The 22,523-nt window shown below is 47.6% G+C and overlaps 1 protein-coding gene across 4 annotated transcripts in view; it reads right to left on the reverse strand.

The window, feature by feature from the left end:
• The window catches only part of TEDC1 (tubulin epsilon and delta complex 1), a 168,944-nt gene that overhangs the window by 22,800 nt on the left and 123,621 nt on the right, over positions 1-22,523 (reverse strand). For all 4 annotated transcript variants that reach the window (XM_038414283.2, XM_043520461.1, XM_043520460.1 and 1 more), the window contains one exon: positions 22,036-22,248. In XM_038414283.2, coding sequence (XP_038270211.1) covers positions 22,036-22,248 — 213 coding nt within the window. The remainder of the gene's footprint in view (positions 1-22,035; positions 22,249-22,523) is intronic.

The following is a 22,523-nucleotide window of genomic DNA, read 5'->3' on the forward strand; positions in this document are numbered from 1 at the left end:
GTATATATGTAACCCTTCCTTTAAGGTTTTTTTTTAAAATACATTTTGGAACATGGGCATTGCTTATGATTTCTATGGAACCTAACACTTTGTTATGATTGCTTTAATATTTCTATGATTAATACTTACAAATTTACTCAAACGTATAAAATATCACTAATTCATGAACTATTTAATTGATGTGTTCGAGCAATTTATTCTCCAAACACAGACATATTCAGGAAGAATCCTGGAGAATTGAAAGAAGAACAGGTTACTCACTTTGTGCAGTAACTGGTTCTTCAAGACGCATTTCCCTATGTGTGCTCCACTTCAGGCACATGTACCTCTCAAGCCCTTGATCGGAGATATTCTATTAGTATCCAGCCCACAGGTGTCCTATGACTCCTCATGTTGGATACTGAGGCTATACAGGGGTGCTCGGGCGAACCACCCTCACTTTCTTCTCCACTCAAATGTCCCCTAAGGAACAGTCTGAAGAAGAGGGAAAGGAGGGCGTACCCATAGGGGCACACATCTCAAAAGAACCACACTTACAGCACAAAATGAGTAACCTCTTTTCTTTGAGTGTTGTTCCTATGGGTGATCCACTTCAGGTGACTTCTGAGCAGTATCCCCAGATGGAGGAGGGAGCTTCACAACAGACTCCAGAACGGAAGACAGTACCAGAACCAAGTGCAGCATCACATGTGACAGCACAGATCAGGGCATAATGTTTCAAAAACAAATGTATTGAAGTCTACATAGCAGAGCATCTTATTTCAGAAACTGGTACATTCTTCAATGATGCCGTAGATGTTACCTGCAATCTGGTTGAATGTGCTATCACTCTTTCTGGGGGATGGATGGCTGCAACACTATAGAAAATGATAATGCCTCCAGAAATTTATCTCGGTAGACTCTGAGTAGAGATTGAGGACCCCGTGGATCTATCCACGAAAGAAATCAAGAGCCTAGGTGACTTCCTAAATTGCTTGTTCCTATTTAAATAGAAGGCTAATGCCCTTTTAATATCTAGGGTACATAAACAGAATTCCTGTAGAGAACTATGTGGCGTTGACAAAAAATGTGGTAGATGAATAGATTAAGGTGGAACTCTAATAGAACCTCAGGTAAGAATTTCAGGTGTAGACATAAAGCGACCTTATTCTTGAACATGATAAAGGAGGGATCAGCCATCCAGGCTCCCCAACCCTCCAGGCTGATGTGATGGCTACTAAAAAGACCGTCTTCCTACATAAATGCAACAGAGTACATGTTGCCATTGGTTTGAATGGAGGTCACATAAGATAATTGAATACCAGGTTGAGGTATATGTCTTGACCAGTATGGAACTGGAAGACGACTTTGGGCAGAAAAGCCGGGTGCAGGCACAGCTGGACCTTGTCCTTATAGAAGACTGTATAAGGCAGTTCAGATGCGAGCACCATGATTTCAGACACCCCATGGGCCAAAGTTAAAGCAAACGAGAAGGTGACCTTCTAGGAGAGAAGCAGGAAGCCAAGAGCTGGAAGGGGGGGGGGGTCTCATGCTGAAATGAATGCCAGATGAACATTGACCGAGGATAGTAACAGGCCCTGGAGCTTAAGATGGAGCAAATAGTCCAGGATGCCTTGCAGTGGAGCCCCTTCTGCACAAACGTGATGAACTGAGGCCCAACACGTAAAGCACTTCCACTTCATCATATAGGTGGCCCTGGTGAAGGGTTTCCTCCTACCCAGCAGAACCTGCTGAACAGCAACGGAACACCGCTGTTCGTCCCCACTCGGCCATGCAGTAGCCAGGCTGTCAAGTGTAGCACCACCAGGTTTGGATGCAACAGATTGCTCTGGCTCTGGCACAGCAAACCCGGCCGAAGAGGCAGCTGCAGCAGGGTGGCTGCCAAAAGACTCAGCAGCATGCCAAACCAGTATTGACGAGGCCACACTGGGGCTATGAGGATGACTGTTGATTTGTCTTGCTTCACCTTGAGCAGGACCCTGTGGATTAATGGCACCAGCGGGAAGGTGTACATCAGCGCTCCTGACCACGGAATCAGGAAAGCGTCAGACAGGAAGCCCTTGTCTCTGCCCTGCAGAGAACAGAACATGTGGCATTTTCTGCTCTGCCAAGACGGAAACAAGTCCACCTGGAGAGTCCCCCACCTGTGGAAGATTAGGCTGACCTCCTCTGGATGGAGCGACCATTCGTGGCAAGATGAGAAGGTCTTGTTGAGATGATCTGCCAAAATGTTCTTGGTTCTGGGCAGGTGGGTGGCTACTAGATGATTGGCATGTCGCACATAGAAGTCCCAGAGGCTGAGCACTTCCCGACAAAAGGCTGAAGACCTGATGCCACCCTTCCTATTGATGTAATACATTGTAGCGGTATTGTCTGTGAGGACCTGCACCACCTTGCCTTTTAGGTGGGGCAAGAAGGCCTGGCAGGCCAGGCAAACCACTTTGAGCTTCCTGACATTGATATGAAGCACGAGATGGTGCAGAGGTCCTGGGTGCTGAGCTTGCCCAGATCGGTTCCCCAAAGCAGATCCAATGCATCCAAGACCAGGCTGATCAGCGGAGACAGGATAGTGAAGGAGACTCCCTACAGTACCGACCTGGGATCCCGCCACCAATGCAAAGACAGGAGGATGTGGTTCGGCACTGTGGTTCAGGGGGTGCCTGCTGAGGGTGTAGACCGAGACTAGCCACGCTTGCAGAGGCCACAGATGAAGACAGGCATAGCTGACCCGTATGTGCACGCGGCTATGTGGCCCATCAGTCGCAGGCACGTGTGGGCCGAAGTGAGTGGGTGGCTCTTTATTTGGGAGATTAAACCCAACATGGCCTGAAAACGCGCTTCCGGAAGGAAAGCCATGGTCCCCATGGAGTTGAGGACTGCGCTGATGAACTCTATGCATTGGACTGGCATTAACGTGGACTTTTCTGTGTTAGTAACAGGCCAGGTCACTGCAGGTGGATCACACCAGATCGAGGCTCCTGAACACCTGCCCCGGAGACCTGCACTTGATGAGCCAGTCATCGAGATACGGGAAGATCTAGACCACTCACCGTCCCAGGTAAGCTGCAACCGGTGCCACGCATTTCGTTAACACCCTGGGAGCCGAAGACAGACCAGAGGGTAGTGTTGTGAACTGGAAGTGGTGCCCAGCCACTATGAAACACAGGAAATGCCTGTGTCCCAGGAATATGGAAACATTAAAGTAAGCATCCTTAAAGTCGAGAGTGGTGTACCAGTCCCACAGATCCAGGGATAGGATGATGGAAGCCAGGGAGACCATGTGGAACTTCAACTTCTTCAGAGACTTGTTGAGGCCATGCAAGTCCAGAATGGGTCTGAGACCTCCCTTTGCTTTCCAGATTAGGAAGTAGCGGGAGTAGAATCCTCTTCCTTCAATATCCTGAGGAACCTGCTCCACAGCCAAAAAGCCCAGGAGCTTTTCGACTTCCTGAACAAGGAGTTACTTGTGAGAAGGGTCCCTGAGGAGGGACAGGGAAGTGGGGGGGGGAAAGGGGCGCGGAAGGGAGGGGTGGCCAAAAATTACAGGGTATAACCCCAAGTCACTACATCCAGGACCCAATGGTCCAATGTAACCCACAACCCGGCCGAGAGGTAGGGAAAAAAGCGGTTGAGGAAAAGGCTGGAAGGATCCGGGCAGTTGGCTGGTGCATTGCTCCCGACCACACTCTCAAAATGAGCACTTCTGGCCCCCTTGGTGTTTCGCTGGGCCAGGCTGAGCAGGAGAATGGGATGACAACGGGTGGCGGTGACTAAACTCTACGTCCCTTTTCCTTGCAGGTGCCTGCTGAGGCTGCTACTGTTGTGGGGGTGGGGAGGCTGGAATGACTGCCTCAACGCCTGAGGAGTATGCATCCCCAGAGAGCGGAGGGTCGCCCAGTCTCCAGAGGCATGCAGATGAGCATCCATTTGGTCAGAAAAAAGGCCGACACCATCAAACGGGAGGTCCTGAATAGAGGACTGCATTGCCTGGGACAGGCCGGCAGTCTGGAGCCAGGAACTGCGCTGCATGACCATTGCCGAGGAGACCACTCAGGCAGCTGAATTGGCCATGTCCCAGGCCATTTGGAGAGAGCACCGAGCTGCCACAGTACCCTCCTCCACCAGAGTTGCGAACTCCTGGGCCGAGTCCTTGAACTTGAGGAGAGAGCCCCACAAGTTAAAGTGATAGCGTCCCAAGAGGGCCTGGTGGTTTGCCACACAAAACTGCAGGCTGGCTATAGAATAAGTTTTTTGACCAAACAAATACAGTCTCTTGGCCTCTTTATTCTGAGGGGTGGAACTGGTGGGCCATTTTATTCCTGTCGTTGGCTGCTGACAAGATCAATGTTCCCAGTGGAGGGTGGGTGTACAAGTACTCAAACCCTTTCGCGGGAACAAAGTATTTCTTTTCTGCCCTTTTGTATGGTTTTGACGATGTTCAGGACCGCACTGGGAGTGCGACACAGGCCGGGGTGGATGCTGATAACATATTAAAAAATGTGTCCATCTGCTCCTCTCTCTCCTCCACCTTAAGGCCCAGGGTGAAGGCCACCCTGCGGATCAGTGCCTGATGCTCCCTAAAATCATCTGGTGGGTTAGCACTCAAGGAGCCCACCACTGCCTTGTGGGAGGATGACTGGACCACCGGGGGAGGGCTGGCAGTGTCCTCTCCTGCCGGAGAGGGCAGCCTGGGGTAGTACCGACTCCTCACCTGCAGTGGCTACCAGAGTGTCCTGCACTGAGCCCAGTGCCATTGGTGCAATGGGCGCTGCCTTCAGCCTGTCCGACTCAGCGACCAACGGCTGATGAGAGTGGGGCAATGGCATGACAGGAATGCCCCAAGTGTTCCAATAAGGCCATTGGATCGGCCACTAGCCTTGCTGCCAGGTCAGCATCGATGCCATAGACGCGCCCTCTGGAGCCCAATCGCATTGCTGTCTGGGGAAGGGGCTGAACTGTGCCTTCGTGCCCAAGCAGTAGTCACCCTCCGGTGACCAGGGTGGGGCTGTCAAGGCTTGGGTCAGGCAACTCACTGGTGACCGGCACTGGGAGCGGTCTGACCAGTCCCAGGTGTAAGGAGAGCAACGCAGTGTCTAGGAGCGGCTTCGAGGTCCAACCTAAAGCCAATCTCTTGAGAAACACTCACAAAAACACACACATGCTACTGGTTTTCATTTAGGTGAGTAGAGTGAAGTATGCACTTGTTTCCCAATAAAAACAAAGCCACAGAACAACAAAAGGTTTTTTAGGATGTGTATGCAGAAGAAAACTTCCATGGCTTGATGATAAAGATGACAGCTAAGGAAATGTTGATATAATTATTACTTTCTAGCAAATATTAATGTACAGAGTAGCAATAAATTTAGGCCCTGGGAATTAGCGGGGAATAAATGAAAGGGATGCTCCAAAGCTAATGTTTATAGGAAGCATTATTTGCACTGTAAATTGTGAAGACATTTTAGAAAAGTTGTAAAGCTGAGTTACAGCCACTAATGGAATATATAATTATACAAGCAGCTGCATCCCAAATTTTGCCAGGACTTCCAATTAGTGTAGAATGTATGCATCTCTATCGTATGCATTTTAAACAAGACATTCACTATTCAAAAGCTATCTCCCAGGTGTCATTCCAAAACAAATTGAAAGGGAAATTGTAGCGTTCCAAAGTACCTATTTTATCTAAAGCAGAGAGTCACCATCTGAGCGGCAGCAGTCAATGAGAAAGGGATCCTCGGAGTACAGAAGAGCCCCATGTAAGCTTGAAAGCTCACACTTTTTGACAAAAATTTTGTTTAGTTAAAAAACAATTTTCCACTGAAAAACAGTTTGGATGGAAAAATGTTTGAATGGGCTAAATTGGAGGTGAGGGACTTCTCCATCACCATGATCAGTAGCAGGGAACCAGGACTAGGGCTTACATCTGGACTGGGAGGGAAAACATTTTGTTACTTTTCTGGGAGAAGGAGGCAGAGGGTTGTATTTGGGGCTCAGAGGAAGGGTGAGTTTTGAGGTGTGTCTGTGTTCAGGGTTTGTTTGGGTCTGGCTCTGAGTGAAGGAGGATTGATGATATTAAATTATGGATCTGCCAACAGCCTAATTTTATGTCATGTCCTATGCCGGCCTCACTGGCAAGGGGTCTTGTATGAGCTGGGTATTGTTTTTCCTATTAGGGTTGAGAGGGACAACCAGCACATCGGAGTGGGGACTAATTGTCCTATGCTGGGGAGAAAACCTGTGGGGAGGTTTAATATCTCACAATAGTGTGAGACCCTGCAGCGTTTGGAAGAGAGATCTGGAGAGTGAGAAGCCGGAGGGTTGGGCTGGCCGAGTGAGCACGCTGTGTAAGAGACTTTTGTAGCCTGCCCTGATGTCTTCATTCTGGCATTCTACTATGGCAGGAGGGTCCCATAAGACTGAAAAATACTGCTGGGTGCTGCTGATAAGGAGGTCCAGTTGAAGGCAGGAGAAACAGTGTAGATCTGGTTCCCCAAGGCCGTAAAAAACCATGGCCAAGACTTTTAAAAAAAGTGTCCTAAAGTTAGGCTTCATAATCATTATTTGGGCACCTAAAGAAGTGGGCTGTTTTCCAGACATGTGGAGAACCCACCAGCTCCCACCGAAGACAATAAGAACTGCTGGGTGCTCAACACTTTTCAAACACCTGTCATTTTGGGATGAGGGATATGTTCTGATGGTCGGTCCTTGACTGTAAAGGGCACTAGAAGGCCATTGCTGTTCTTCTAAAAGGCCACTATTAAGGGATTATTGAGATGTTATAACAACATTTTAGCCTGGGGACTACTTTTAAAGTACAATAGCACCCAACAAGCTGTTTGCCAACTGGGGATTGCTGTAGCACAGCAGTACTTTGGAAATGTCCCTGACAAACCATTTACACAGGGGGACGGCGCAGGAGCCCGTTATGCTAGCTCTGCACCAGCCGATGACTCCTCCATGCAAAGGGGATCCCTGTCTAGGATGATCTACCAGCTTTCTGGTTCTTGGCACCACCAATTTGCGCCAAGGGGCTGCAGTGGGAGAAAACCCTTGCTCTACAGGTCCAAACATTAGTCTGAGTGCAGACGGCTCAGGTGAAGATGGAGCATCCCATGTTGAACTCTGTCATTCATAAAAAGAAAAGGAGTACTTGTGGCACCTTAGAGACTAACAAATTTATTAGAGCATAAGCTTTCATGAGCTACAGCTCACTTGAGCTGTAGCTCACAAAAGCTTATGCTCAAATAAATTTGTTAGTCTCTAAGGTGCCACAAGTACTCCTTTTCTTTTTGCGAATACAGACTAACACGGCTGCTACTCTGAAATCTGTCATTCATGAGTTGCATGATCATATAAAATGAAGGCAATATTAATTTGCCTATTTCGAGAGGCCCTCAGTTGGGCAAAGTTTGTCCCAGGTTACTGTACAAGTCATAATATCGTGTAACAAACGCAAGTAACCCCACTGACTTCAGTGGAGATAGCCCATTGTGTAACTAGCAGCAAAGTCTGGCTCTGTGTGTGCTTATTAAAGATATACTTATCAAAACCAATACTACACTAAACTACATGCCCTGGTTACGACTGACCCTAAATTAAAATTGATTTTTCCAGAATAAATGGGTAACTTGCAATGTAAAGCTGGTAATTTCACCTTTTCAAGCACCTAACCACTTTTTTCAGTTCTCCTATCACAGCATGGGAAACAGTCTATCACTTTCCAAACTTCCCAGAGTAATCAAACAATATGGCATGAAATGATATTTATAAACTGATATTTGCAGTGATCTCCTCCAGCCTATACACACCTAAAGCCTTTTAGATTCAAATGACAAAGGCAGAGCTAGGATTTTTCATACCTTACACTCTGGAACCCCACAGAACCTCTCTACCTTTATCTCTAGATATTACATTTTAACTGTGAAAACAAAAGTAACTCTGCATACTTCCTAACAGGCACTAAAATATTTACAATGCCTAAAAAACGAGTTCCCTCATTGGAATGGGATTTCTTCCAGTTTACTGTTAAATAAAGCTCACCCAAGATTTACTGAAACAATTTTTCAGCTGCGTTGATGACGTGTTTTATTGGTCAGTATCCAACTTCTTAGCAAACAATGTGGATAAAATATTTGTTAGTTATTGATTACATTATAACTAACTTTGGCACCTGAGTCAGCATGCTGCATGTCCAAAGAGGTAGATATTATTACCCCAGATCAGAGCTAATCCACATTCCAAGCCGATGTGACACTCACAGGATATCTGAAGGGGTAGGGAATTAAAGAGGATATAGCAATGAGAGTGCCAAAAGACCTGAGAAAAGACAGTTACCTTTTCTGTAACTGGGTGTTCTTCGAGATGTGTTGCTCATGTCCATTCCACAATAGCTTTGCGTGCTCGCCACGTGCACTGGTGCCAGAAGTTTTTCCCTTAGCAGTACCAAGAGGGGAGTATCTCTAGCAACCCTTAAGAGTGGCGCCACTATGGTGCAGTATAAGGGGCGATGCGCGCTCCCTCCCCCCTCAGTTCCTTCTTGCCAGTCAACTCCGACAGTGTGGAAGGATGTGGAATGGACATGAGCAACACATCTCAAAGACCACCAGTTATGGAAAAGGTAACTGTCTTTTCTTCTTCAATTTATTGCTCATGTGCATTCCACAATAGCTGATTCCAAGTTATATCTGTTGGAGGTGGGTAGGAGTTCACAGACACTAGGGACTGAGTACTGCCCTGCTGAACCCGGCGTCCTCCCTAGTCTGGGAGACGATCGCATAGTGCGAGGTGAACGTGTGGACCGAGAACCACGTGGCAGCCCTACAAATGTCCTGAATAGGGACGTGAGCCAGAAAGGTGGCTGACGAGGCTTGCGCCCTGGTTCAGTATGCCCTCGCAATCAGCGGAGGGGGAACTCCTGCCAGGTCGTAACAAGTACAGATAAAGGAAGTGATCCAGTTGGAGTAACAGCTGAGTGGAGATCAACCGACCTTTCGTGAGTTCGGCCGTGGCGATGAACAGCTGCGAAGACTTCCTGAACAGTTTTGTCAGTTCCAGGTAAAAAGCCAGGGCCCGTTTCACATCTAGCATGTGGAGGCGGCACTCCTCACTAGATGCATGAGGCTTGCGACAGAACACCGGAAGGAAAATGTCCTGGCCCACATGATAGGCAGAAATCATCTTAGAGAGGAACAAAGTGTGTGGGCGGAGCTGGACCTTATCCTTATGAAATACCGTGTACGGGGGTTCAGAGGTCAGGCCCATAGCTCTGAGAGCCTCCTAGCAGACGTGATCACCACAAGAAAGGCTACTTTCCAGGAAAGGCGGGACCAGGAGCATGTAGCAAGCGGCTCAAATGGAGGCCCTGTCAGCCTAGCCAGAACCAAGTTCAGATCCCACTGTGGAAATAGGGGTCTAACGTAAGGAAAGAGGCGATCCAAACCCTTAAGGATTTGACCGGTCATGGCATGAGAAAATATCATGTGGACTTGTACTGGCAGGTGGAAGGCCGATATGGCTGCCAGATGCACTTTGATGGACGAGGGTGCTAGGCCCTGGGCTCTGAAATGAAGGAGGTAATCCAGTATAAGCTGGATCGGGGCAGCCACTGGCAAGATTCCCCAATCAGCGGCCCATCGGGAATATCGAGACCATTTTGCCAGGTAGGCCTGATGCTCTCCAGAGGACGTGCTGGACTCCCTCCGAGCAAGTCCTCTCCTCTTGGCCTAATCATTGAGCAACCATGTCGTGAGGTGGAGGGCTGCTAGGTTGAAGTGGAGGAGGCGACCTTGGTCCTGAGAGAGAAGGTCCAGGAGGGTTGGCAACAGACACAGGGGGGTGACTGCCAAGCTCATGAGAGTCCCGTACCAGTGCTGCCTGGGCCACGCCGGGGCAATCAGAAGGACACAAGCCTTGTCCGTCTTGATCTTTGCTAAGACCTTGCTGATCAGTGGAACCTGAGGAAAAGCATACAAAAGCTGACCCGACCAGGACAGAAGGAAGGCGTTGGAGATCGTGCCCGTGCCCAAGCCTCCCCTGAAGCAGAAACAAGGACACCGGCGGTTCTGCCTGATCGCAAAGAGGTCCACTTGGGGAGTGCCCCACATTCACAAAATCCTGTGCACCACCTCCAGGTGCAGTGACCATTCATGTTGAGAGGAGAAGTCCTGGCTCAGGCAATCCGACCGAGAATTTCGGAGCCCAGTAAATGGTGGGCTTCCAAGTTGATATCGTGGGCTATACAGAAGTCCCACAGCCTGAGGGCTTCCTGGCAGGGGGCTAAGGATCAGGCCCCGCTTTGCCTGTTGATGTAGAACACTGAGGCCGGGTTGTCACTGACAACTCCGACCACCCTGCCTGCCAGGCACTAGCAAAAGGCCATGCAGGCTAGACAGACCACCCTGAGCTCCTTGACATTTATGTGCAGGGCTAGTTCCTGTGTGGACCACAGATCTGGGTCTGGAGGTTTCCCACATGGGCTCCCCACCCCAAGTCTGACACATCGGACACCAACTCTACAGTTGAAGGCCGACCCCTGAACAGGACCCTTTGGAGCATGTTCCCCGGGGTGGACCATCAGCGGAGGGAGGCTAGCATAGGTTCAGGCACAGTGAGAATCTTGTCCATCCTATCTCTGGACTGGGAGAATGCCAAGGCCAATCAGAGTTTAAGGGGCCGCATCCCGTGTCTGGCATGACGAACCACATATGTGTACACCGACATATGACCCAGGAGTTGGAAGGACGCTTTGGCAGTCGTCATGGGAAACCTCATGACCACCCGGTAAGTTCCATCAAGGTTTCAAACTTGTCCGGTGGGAGGGAGGCTCTGGCCGATGTCGTGTCCAGAATCGCGCCAATGAACTCTATGCATTGCACCGGTACCAATGTGGATTTGGTGCTGTTTACCAGCAGCCCCAGTGTGGTGCATGTGGACAGGAGGAGTGCTACATGATCCTGTACCTGTGATCTGGAGCTGCTTTTGATCAGCCAGTTGTCGAATTAGGGAAAAATCTGGACCCCCCGATGCCTGAGGCAGGCTGCTACCACAGACATACACTTTGTGAATACTCTGGGAGCCATCGAGAGGCCAAATGGGAGGACAGTGAACTGGTAGTGTTCCTGTCCTGCTGTGAAGAGGAGGAAACACCTGTGGCCCTCCAATATGTGAATGTGGAAGCGTGCATCCTGTAGATCAAGGTTGGCGTACCAGTCTCCGGGATCCAGGGCGGGGATGATGGACGCCAGAGAGACCATGCGAAACTTGAGCTTTACCATGTACTGGTTCAGGCCTCGCAGGACCTTTGGCCTTCGGGATAAGGAAATAACGGGAGTAGAACCCCTTGTATCTGAACTCTGCCGGCACCATCTCCAATGCTCCTAAGTGGAGGAGCTGCCTCACCTCTTGCTCGAGGAAGTTCTCGTGAGAGGGGTCCTGGAAGGGGCGGGTGGAGTAGAGAGAAACTGGAGGATATAGCTCCTGGAGATGGTGTTGAGGACCCATTGGTCTGAGGTCAGCAGTGACCACTCAGAGAGGAAAGTACATAGGCGGTTGCTGAAGGGAAGGTCAGGTGGATCCCTGGTACAAACTGGTAAGTTGTTCCTGGGCGTCCCATCAAAACTGGCGCTTACCTGCCTGCTTGCCCTTGAAGGGCCCAGGCTGGGGCACAGGCCAAGACTGCCACTGTAGCCGCTTTTTATAGTCCCTTGATTTTTTATAAGGGGGCTCATATCTGAAGTGGGTGGTCTGATGGGGGTCCTGCTTCGGCTTGAACTTGGTCCTGGCCGGGGCTGGGACATAGAGACCAAGAGTCTTTAATGTCATGCAGGAGTCCTTGAGACAGCGTAACTTCACGTCTGTTTGTTCCACGAACAGGGCCTTGCCATCGAATGGGAGGTCCTGCGAGGAGTTCTGTGCCTCACTGGATAAAGCCAACAACAGGAGCCATGACGCTCTTCTCATGGACATCACAGAGGCCATAGATCTTGCAGCCGTATCCGTGACGTTCGAGGCTGCCTGAAGGGCCGCCCTGGCAGCAGCTGTGCCCTCCTCAACCAGAGTCTTAAACTACTTTTTATCACGCTCCTGGAGGGAGTGCGCAAACTTCGGCATTGAACCACACAAGTTAAAGTCATATCTGCCCAGCAGGGCTTGTTGGTTCGCCACCCTCAGTTGGAAGCTCAAGGAAGAATAAATCTTTCTACTGGGTAAGTCTAGTCTCCTCAAGTCCTTATTCTTAGGAGTGGGTTGGCCCTGACGCTCTTATGGTTGACCGCCTCAACCACTAGAGAGTTGCAGGCTGGGTGGGTATATAGATACTCATGCCCCTTGGCGGGCACAAAATACTTCCGCTCTGCCCTCTTAGAGATGGAGGGCAAGGAAGCTGGGGTCTGCCACAGGGCATTTGAGATCTTTGCCACCCCTTCGTGGAGGGGGAGAGCCACCCTGGCCGGGCGCTGTAGCCGAGAGGACATCATAGAGGGAGTCTGAGGGTTCCTCCACCACTTCAACTTGCAAATTGACGCTTTATGCCACCCTTTTCAAAAGTTCCTGGTGGGCTTTTGTGTCCTCCTGAGGAACAGGGGGAGGAGGTGCCACGATTGCCTCATCTGGGGAGGATGAGGATGGGGGTGTGGTACTGTGCGTCCCACCGGTGCCACAGGTGCCAACACTTGGTCCCCTTCTGAGCGCAGAACTGGGAAGAGCGCTCCGCTGACCCTTTCCTGGGGGGCTGAGAGAGGGAGGCCAATGGTCTTTCCAAGGCTCCAGCCACCGAGCGAGCCACCACCGAGGGCTGCATCGGGGTCCACAGGACCCATTCGTACCAGGGCGCCGGCCAGGGAGCCCGGTGTCATTGCACCCGCTGTGGCACCTTCGGCACAGGCTGCCCTGCCTGGCTCTCTGACTGTCAACTCCGAAGGGAGTCCGGGCTGGCATATGATCTACCTCTATCCCGGGATGGGGACAAGTGATGATGTCGAGAGTGGTGCTGGGCTCGAGACTATGAACCCGGTGTGGAGGAGCGGGAGTACTGTCTGTAACAGCTGTTCCGCGAACAGCTCTGATGGGTGGATCCATGACGGCCTGTTGCCCACGATCTATGCCTTGGGCTGCGGGAGCGGTGCTGTGGCGGGAATTTCACCCGGGACGAAGAGCGGGTGCGGCAACGACATCGGTACCACGAGGGGCTACAATAGCTTCTCGGAGTCAGCAACCTCCGTTGCCGTCTGTCCTGGTCCCAGCGGGGCACGCTCTGATCACTAGGTTTGCACTCCCTCGAGGTGGAGCGGTGCCTGGATCCCCTGCTGCCTGGCACCCAGCCAGACAACCTGGTGGGGTTTGATGGGGACCAGTGCGGGCTGCGAGTGGGATGGTCACTGTGCGGAGAGCGGCAACGGGAACCTTCCCTTGACTGTGAGCGGTACCGTCCAGGCTGCAACTGTGGAGGTCCAAGCGCCAGCTTGCCTCTGGACTGGGGAGCTGCTGGCGTCAGTGCAACCTGTACCGGTAGAGATATAACATCCTGAGCCGCCTGCAGGGCCTCTGGCATAGAGGGCATCCAAATGTGGCCACTGGAGTCCGGGGAGGTCAGCTTGGAGTGGGACGGACTACTCCACTCTACTTATGTCGGAGGCCATGAGGTCGATGGGGATCGAGAGCTGCCAACACAGGTCTAGTCTCGCCCCCAGACTTGCCCCGGTGCCTTGACGAAGAAGACCTCTTCTTCACCTTTTCAGAGTGTTCCGTGGACAGGGAGCAGTGTCAACTGGTGGAAGGCACCATTGGGTTGCCACGCACTGATGCCACGGTGCTCGGTGCCAACTCGGAGTGGTGCAGCGGTGTTGGGGTCAGGGCCAACTCCATCAAAATGGCTCGGAGCCGTATGTCCCACTCCTTCTTGGTCCGAGGCTTAAACGTTCTGCAAATTTTGCAGCATTCACTGGGGTGGGTTTCCCCCAGACAGTGTAAACAGTCAGTGTTCGGATCACTCACAGGTATAGGCCTTTTACAAGAGTTGCACGACTTAAAGCTACTTAACTATACTATTTCCTTTTTTCTTTTTTTTAAACTACAGGTACTAACTAACTACAAACTAAACGAAGTCCGAACAGAGAAAGCTACAGCAGAGCAGGAGCAGAGCAGTTCCGAAGCACCTTCACTGGTGGTAAGAAGGAACTGAGGGTGGGGGGAGTGTGCAGCGCCCTTTATACCGCACCATAGCAGTGCCACTCCAGGGGTTGCTAGGGGCGCTCCCCTATGGGTACTGCTAGGGGAAAAACTTCTGGCTCTGGTGCACGTGGCGAGCATGCACACCTTTTGCGGAATGCACATGAGCAATCACTCAAAGAAGAACCAATATTGGTGAGCTTGCATCGGGGTTTCTAAAATCACTTGAGTATTTTCTTGTTTGAACTTTCAATTACTCAGTCGGAGGTACTGGCGGTAAGGCATAATAGGGTCCAGAAAACAGGAGCCAAAAAGTCTGGATCTAGCCTGAATGTCAAAGAAACCCCAAGCTGTTCCACCATGACGTCAGTAGTACGATGACCTCAGAGACTCCACATCAAGCCACAGCATCAGACACATAACAGGCTGTTCTTCGGGCATGTCTGGATATTTGCCTCAGCTGGAAGCTGATCTAAAATAGACAGTGATTTATTACAGGAAATAAAATAATAAAGACCCTTTGGAAATGACTTCTTTACAAGGCAGATCAAATACTGAGCCAGCCAGACAGAAACAAATACTATGCTGTCACAAATGGAGCACCTCTCGAACACCAACTGCTTCAACCTGGAGGAGGGTGATGAGGCCCAGTCAAGAATGGAATAGCCCAGAGCCAACTGGAATAGCATCCTTATTCTTTGTATTGCAGCAGTGCCTGATTAAGTGGGGCCCCAAATAGGACTGGAGTCCTACTGTGCTAAGCACTCTACATACACAGAGCAAGATGCAGTCCTACCCCAAAGAGCCTGCAATCTAAACAGCCAAGACAAAGGGCAAGTGAAAGAATGGATTATCATCACCCTTTTACAGATACAGAATGGAGGCACACAGAGATAAAATGATATGCCTAAAGTCTGTCCGCGGCAGAGCTGGGAAATGAACCCAGTCCCAGACCTCCAGAGTCCTAGTCCAGTGATTTAACCACAAGGCCAAAATATGTCAAAGATGCACATCTTATTAGCTACATTAAAACAAACACAACAAAACAAAAACTGCACCTTAATCCCATCTCCCACTGCCCTGGTGACCCAGCTATCCTGTGTTACAATTGCTAACCAAACGTTCTATCCTTATTCAACCCTGTGCACCCAAGAGCGAAAGATACACCACCATCATTGCTGCCACCTCTCCTTGAAAGAGGTGAAAAATAAAGATTCCAGAGATGGTGCTTGTGTGACAACCTCTCAACAGGAACAGTCTCTCTTGCCCCAGTTATCCTGTACAGGTCCAGCCTCTTCCCAGCAATCCCATGGAGAGAAGGGGATTGTAAAGAGTTCTGTGTGTTGGAGACAGGCTTTACCTTTTAATAATGCAGCAATAACACTGCACATTAGCAGAAGACAGAGTGGCCCTCAGTCAATGATATACATAGATTAGATAAGCTAGAGATGGGGTCATCCTGGGAAATGAAAGGTGCTTTGATGGGAATAAACAATACTTTGCACCCGACGGGCACCATGAACATGGGGAAACTGACCATGTCCTGAAATTATTTTCAACAACCAATTTTAAAATGGTTTCGACTAGCACATTCAGAGCAGTGGGACATGGCACAGCTCTGCACTCAAGGGTCCTGGAAATATCACTTTCCAAAACATATTGAAAAGGTCTGTCCAGCCAGCCCCCTATGGAATCCCAGGTCACTTCATAGATCACTGGTTTCAGAACAAAAATGGCAAGATCCCACCACTTCTTCCTGTACAGTCCTAATCCTGTCCTTAGATGCACTTACATGAGTTCTCCCAAACTCACCTGCTTCCAGTGCTCCCTGGAGCCATATATGATTAGGAGGGCCCCAGACCTCAGCAGAGAAGATGATGCAGCAGTGTTGTGATGTCACCAACTCAGGCCTTAAAATGTTTTGGCCCCAGGGGGCTGCACAAGCAAATGAGTCTGGGAAGCTGATGTAAATGTATTCAACAACAGGATTAGGAGTCCACAGGAAGGTATGGCAAGGAGGGTTGGATATTCCTTGGGTCTGTATGATGGCAGTATCCTCTTGTTTATTCCCCATCCCTGGGAGTCACTTTGGCATGACAGCTGGCCTTCTCCGCTGTTTCACTTCTGAAACAGAGAGCACTAAAGACTTCTGCCTTCATCACAGCTGCATGTGTTGCGTAGAATATTCAAAGTAAAAGGGATTGATAAAATAAGTAATGAAGAGGTCCCAGAATGGAAACCACTACTTATAACAATACAAGTAGTAGTCCAGAAGAAGAGCTGGACATATTTGGGGCATCTTTTAAGAATGTCTGATTATAGGCTACCTAATCAAGCATTTCTTTGGTGACCCCAGGACAAGAGATGGAGAGGCCTACCTAGAGCACACTCCACAGCACAATGTGCGACAATCCGGTTCTCAGGGGAGGAAGGGGGTAAATTACATGGGATGCCCAGTTCCAAGCAATGTCCATGTGTATCCATAATAAGGAGAACATTCTGAGAGATTAAATGAGGCACAGCTCTTGGGCTTGTGGGATATGCAGGGGCTCTCTACACGAGCTGACCTTCAAGAGATCCAGTCAGTGCTTACACTAGTTTATTGCAAGTGGCCCTTTTCCAGAAGGCCCTATTCTTCCTCCCTGCTACATAATGAGACACCTCTCAGAAAGCAAAACCATCAACCTTTGCAGAGGTAGGCACACCACCAACTCAACCACTCAAAGTGTAAGCAGGTTTCATTCACTGGACTTTTGGAAGCAGTTGAGGAACTTGGGGCTGCCACTGCACCTTAGAGCCATGACTCATGCCATTACATTCCATAAAATATTACGAAGAGGCAAAAGTAAAGAAAATATACATTGAGAGATGAGACCTCAAGAAATGAGAGACCCAGCAGATACTGTTCCTAATGAGCAAGCTGAAGAAACAGGAAAAATACAAAAGCACAACTACCAGTAGCCCTACATGATACCTCCACAGAATGGGAATATTCACCACAACGTACACAAACAAAGTAATGGGTTCCGGTGCTCCATACAGTCATGGTTGAAAACTTATGGCATGGGCCTGGGGCAATAATCTCTAGTATACTCATAAGCCTCACTATTCAGATCCATGACTGGGCAAGCATGTAACCACAATGGGTTGTATGGAGGGGGTATAAGCAACTTCACATGAGCAGATCTACTCGATGTGAGCTCATCCTCAAAAGAGACTCATTAGTAGCAGTAAAGCATAATTACAACCATAACCCCAAGGGATTCTGGCTTGACTTGGACTGCTGAAGAACACAGAAGACTCCCAAATTGCAGCATCACACGCCTCACAGAAATTCAGCAGGGTGTAAGTGTCTATCTGAATAAAACTAAAGAAATCACCATCCACAGCCAAGTATCTTCAATGTTTCAGTGTGCATTTCTGAATGTTTAACTCAGCTTGAAACCAAATCCCCTCTCAAACTGGGGAGTAAATAATAAATGAAATGCTCAGAAAAGAACAAACAAAGAACAATTTCTCCTTTGGAAGAAGGACATTTCTGCTTTTACAGTTTAATTTATTTCTGAGCAGAGTCATTTTTAAAACTTAGTCATTTCATACAAGTTTTTGATCCTTTGCAAACCCTGAAAATGTCTCCAAAGAACAAAGTTTTTGCCTGATTCTAGTTGGAATAAAGCCTAGAATTCAGGTCACATTTCTGGATATACAGGTATGTTTTCTCTCTCCCCTCCTCCAAGTTTCTGAACCTATTACTCCCTCACACACAGGTATCAGAAAACTGTCACATCAGTCGAGGTGGCAGACGTCTGGCAATTGGTATTTATGCACAGAGAAATTCTTTCAGAGTTTGGATTGATTAAAATGTCATTCCAACCACAAGTTCAAAGAAAGAGCTGCAGGATGACAAAAACTTCTCACCCAAGAGCTAGTTTTTAATTTTAAAAGGGGATTTAGGACAAATCATTTTAAATAAAAGACCTGCTTTGTGCAGACTAACTAAAAAGTCAACCATATGAGTAGCTGAATTACTTTCTATGTCACAATTATAAACAGTCAACAAAGAGCTGGTTTTCTGATGAAAAGCAGACATCACCATTACTATTACTGAGAAATGCCCAGTCAGGCTGCCAAAAAAATTTTGTTCTAGAAGGCCTTTTTCAGATGCTTATTCCTTTGCTAAGCTTTTTTTTACTTTGGGGCTGAAGTTTGGGAAGTTTCTCCTCAGGTTTTTATTTTGAAAGTATCAGCAAAAATGCTCTAGCCCTTTTCAAGAAGGAAGAGAGTGGGGAAACATACTTTTGCATTTATTAATAAAAAGCTTGGGAACTTTAAAAAAAGACCTAAAGATTCAGTGGGAGGTGACAGGAACTTGAAGTTTACAAAGGAAATAAGCTATGAAAGTTGGAGATGTACCTTTAGTGGCTGGATGAAAATCGATTTTCATGTGACTGAGATACAGTGATTCAAATAGCATACTTTGTGGATGCACACATTTTTGTTATACGATCCAATCTAAGCAAGTGGGCACAAGGCTGTAATAAAGACCCATGGAGTCTTCTTAAGAGATCCAAGATTATTTCTGGCCTCAGTAACCCACGACCGGTCCATATCTAAGACGGATCAGTCAGTATCCACTGACTCCATTGGCTACCATACATCTTCTCTTTTCTGACACATCAAGTTCTTCCTTCTGCTGTCTTTTTTCACAAGAATCTCATTTCTTCTGGGGAAAAGGTAGAAGATTGTTTGAGTGGAGGCTAGAGAAGGCTCAGCATTCAGCATGCCTGCAGGAATAAGACAGACTGAGGGGAGACAGTATTTTGCGTAAGAAGGACTACTGACAGCTGGGAGGATTGCTATAAGAAAGACTGATGGAGAATCATCTGACCTTCTGCTTCCCGAAAGGCGCTGTCATCTAGTATTACAGAATGGTTCTTTGTAGGATGTGGAAGGGGTGGCACTTCTGATAAACCATCCTTTTAACACCACATCTCACTGTACTGCCTTTGTTTCAATGGTTTTCCTTCCATTACATTCACTGAATCTCAGACATAGTGCAATGTATGACCAGGACATCAATCAAGTACACAAATCCAGGACATTTATTTCAATGTGCAATTAATGAATCCTTACTTTTTTCTTTTATAAAAGTAAGGAAATGAAACCCCAAAAGTTACATTAATGCAATCTTAAAGTGGAGATTTTAAATACACAAAGTTATTAAGGCATTAATATTATTTAATATGAAGGCAGTATTTAACAGCATTTATGGTAATATATATAGAAGTCAGAGTTTACTTTGCTCCGGGAACCATACACTGGAATTTTATTTTTTGAAAGTTCAAAATCTCAGCTCCCCTATTGCTTTAAAGTAAGTTTTCCCATTCAACAGAAAAATGCTATTGGTTGGCCAATGCAATCACAGCTTGATCCCACATAATGCTCTCTCCACAGCTGCTCTCTCCTGTGGTGACCTCTCCTCTCACACCCATCACCCCAAAATGGTTCATGTACCTGTTATCCATATATCAGCCACTTCTACCTCACTCTCTTGAGCAACACTCCATTAGCCTCTATTCTTCCCATGCCCTATTGTCTTTCACCCTGCAGTTTTTCCAACCAACTTCTTGGATTTTGATTGCTCTCTCCTCCTCTCATGACAGTCATTCTTCATGACTTAAGCTTCCTGTCTGATACCTCAATATCCTGTCTTCCTCACTCTCTCCCTCATTTGACCTTCAACCTTGGATCAACCCCACTTGTCAAAAGGGCCACTTTCCCATCCTTGTCTTCATTACACCTGCTTCCCTCACCATTTCCGAATATCTGAGTTCCCCCTCTACAACCACCATCAGATCCTTAACACGCACATTCCTTGATTCACCTACCTCCACCTGGCCTTGTCATGAGCTCCAATCTATCAACTTCTAGGACATCTCTTCCACATTCCCATCCGTCCCCAGTTCTCTCATCCCTCTCCTCAGCAGAGTCAGATGTCCAATCCTTCCACTACACTTGGTTCTTTTGCCTGTCTCACCACCAAGTCCATCTCGCTAACCCCACAACCTTGGCTCACTCCCAATGTTCTCCTGCTCCTGGCCACTGAATGCCCCTGGATAAAGTCCACTGGCCACAAAGACTTCTTCCACTTCAACTGTGTTCTCTTCTCCTTCAGTTCTACTGTCTTCCTGGGCAAGCAACACTATTCCTCTCTTGCTGACTCACGCTCAATTCCTGTTACCTCTTTTCAACCTTCCACTCCCTTCTGAAAACCTCCTCCCTCTAAACTTCCTCAGTCATCACTAGGAAACTCCCTCTCAGTGAAAACTGACAAGACCTGCTGTGATAAATGGAGTGGGGGTAGCTCCCTTTTATGGACACCCAGCCAGCCAGTTAGCTATAAAATTCTTCTTGGTAGCTGTTCTCTACTTGCTTTACCTGTAAAGGGTTAACAAGCCCACAAGTTAAAAAAAAATTAAAATTAAAAAAAAAAAAAAAAAAAAGAAGTGGGCACCTCACCAAAAGAGCCAATGGGAAGGTAGAACTTTTTAAAATTGGGAAAGAAACTTTCCCTTTGTCTCAGAGTAGCAGCTGTGTTAGTATGCATCTGCAAAAAAAATCAGGAGTACTTGTGGCACCTTAGAGACTTTAGTGTATTTGTTAGTCTCTAAGGTGCCACAAAAACTCCTGTTTTTTTCCCCTTTGTTTGTTGTTCTCTCTGGGCTGCAGGGACATGGAACAGCAATGCTATAAGCAGGAATGCTGTGTAAGGTTTGAACCAGGTATGAAAAATTATCTTCCATACCTAGAAGGAATCACTGGAAGGCAGGGAATGTTTAGAAGACGCAGTTAGGTTTATTTCTGTTTATTTTTTAAGGCTTGTGGACTCCTCTGTGCTAACCCCAGATACTTTTGTTTGCTTGTAAGCTTTAAACTGAACCCCCAAGAAAGCTATTATGGGTGCTTAATTTTTGGAATTGCTCTTTTAAAATCTAGCAAAAGCCTAAGTTCCAAATGTAGTTTCTTCCTTTTTGTATTTAATAAAATTTACCTTTTTTAAGAACAGGATTGGATTTTTGGTGTCCTAAGAGGTTTGTGCATATACTGTTTGATTAGCTGGTGGCAACAGCTAATTTCCTTTGTTTTCTTTCTCAGCTCTTCCTCCCGGGAGGGCTTGAGGGTACCCCACAGGGAGGAATTCCCAAGTGCTCCTTCCTGGGTTCAAAGGTGTGGTTTTTTGCATTTAGGTGGCGGCAGCGTTTACCAAGCCAAGGTCAGAGAAAAGCTGTAACCTTGGGAGTTTAATACAAGCCTGGAGTGGCCAGTATTAATTTTTAGAATCCTTGTGGGCCCCCACCTTCTGCACTCAAAGTGACAGAGTGGGGATTCAGCCTTAACACCTGCCATGACCTCCCACACTTTTCTCTTTGATTAACCTCTCCTCCTTTGCCACTACCACAAACACTACGATTTCCCATCTGCTGTCCTCTTCTTCCCCTCCATTAGGCCCAATGTTCCCATCCTCTCCTGCCTCCCTCTCCTCCATAGCCACTATCCTCTTACTCCTCCCCTCACAATGCAAGCACATCTGTCTGGTTTCAGAATGTATCCTCATTGGAGTAGGGACCACCACATGTCTGGTTTCTGAACATAACCTCATTGGGGTTGGGACTGTACCTTATTTTTTGTTTGAAAAGCACTTACCCTCTGTGGGTATTATCTGAAACAAGTAATAAATAATCATAGTAAGAGTCACAGGAGTTCTGTGATGAGAATCAGCACATGGTTCATACACAGTAGCAATTATCTTCTCCATGACATAAAATGGAACAATGAGGTATTTTCCTTAAGTCAAGAAATAAATACAATCCTTACCTTTTCATACCATGCTGACTTCTTGCAAGTTACTAGCTCATGCAGTCCATCATGTAGAGTCACTAGATCTTTGGTCAATTTGTCAATTTCTCCAATAATATTGCTAGCAATGTGGCAACACAAGTTAGCATTTGGCAAAGTGTTTTTCTCTTTACAAACATCTTCTGACTTGAATGTATTTGCATCTTCAGATAGGGTATCTAATACAGTTTCCTAAAGGAAAAAATACATGGTAAAAGTTCATTAACTTTATAGTACCAACCAGAATTAATGTGCTTGCCATGTGTTTCCCCAATATTTAATTTTAAGAACATACTGTGAATTGACTGTGGTGATCTCAGACACAGTTACTCCACATATTTAAAAAAACAGTACTATTACTGAACAGAACCTGCTCAGCTTGCTAATAAATACATGTTTTAATGTATTTTTGAATTAGCAAACACCCAAGGGACAGGAAACTGCCTACTGTAAGCTATAGTGCACTG

Source organism: Dermochelys coriacea, chromosome 8 (genome assembly GCF_009764565.3).
Source record: "Dermochelys coriacea isolate rDerCor1 chromosome 8, rDerCor1.pri.v4, whole genome shotgun sequence".
Lineage (NCBI taxonomy): Eukaryota > Metazoa > Chordata > Testudines > Dermochelyidae > Dermochelys > Dermochelys coriacea.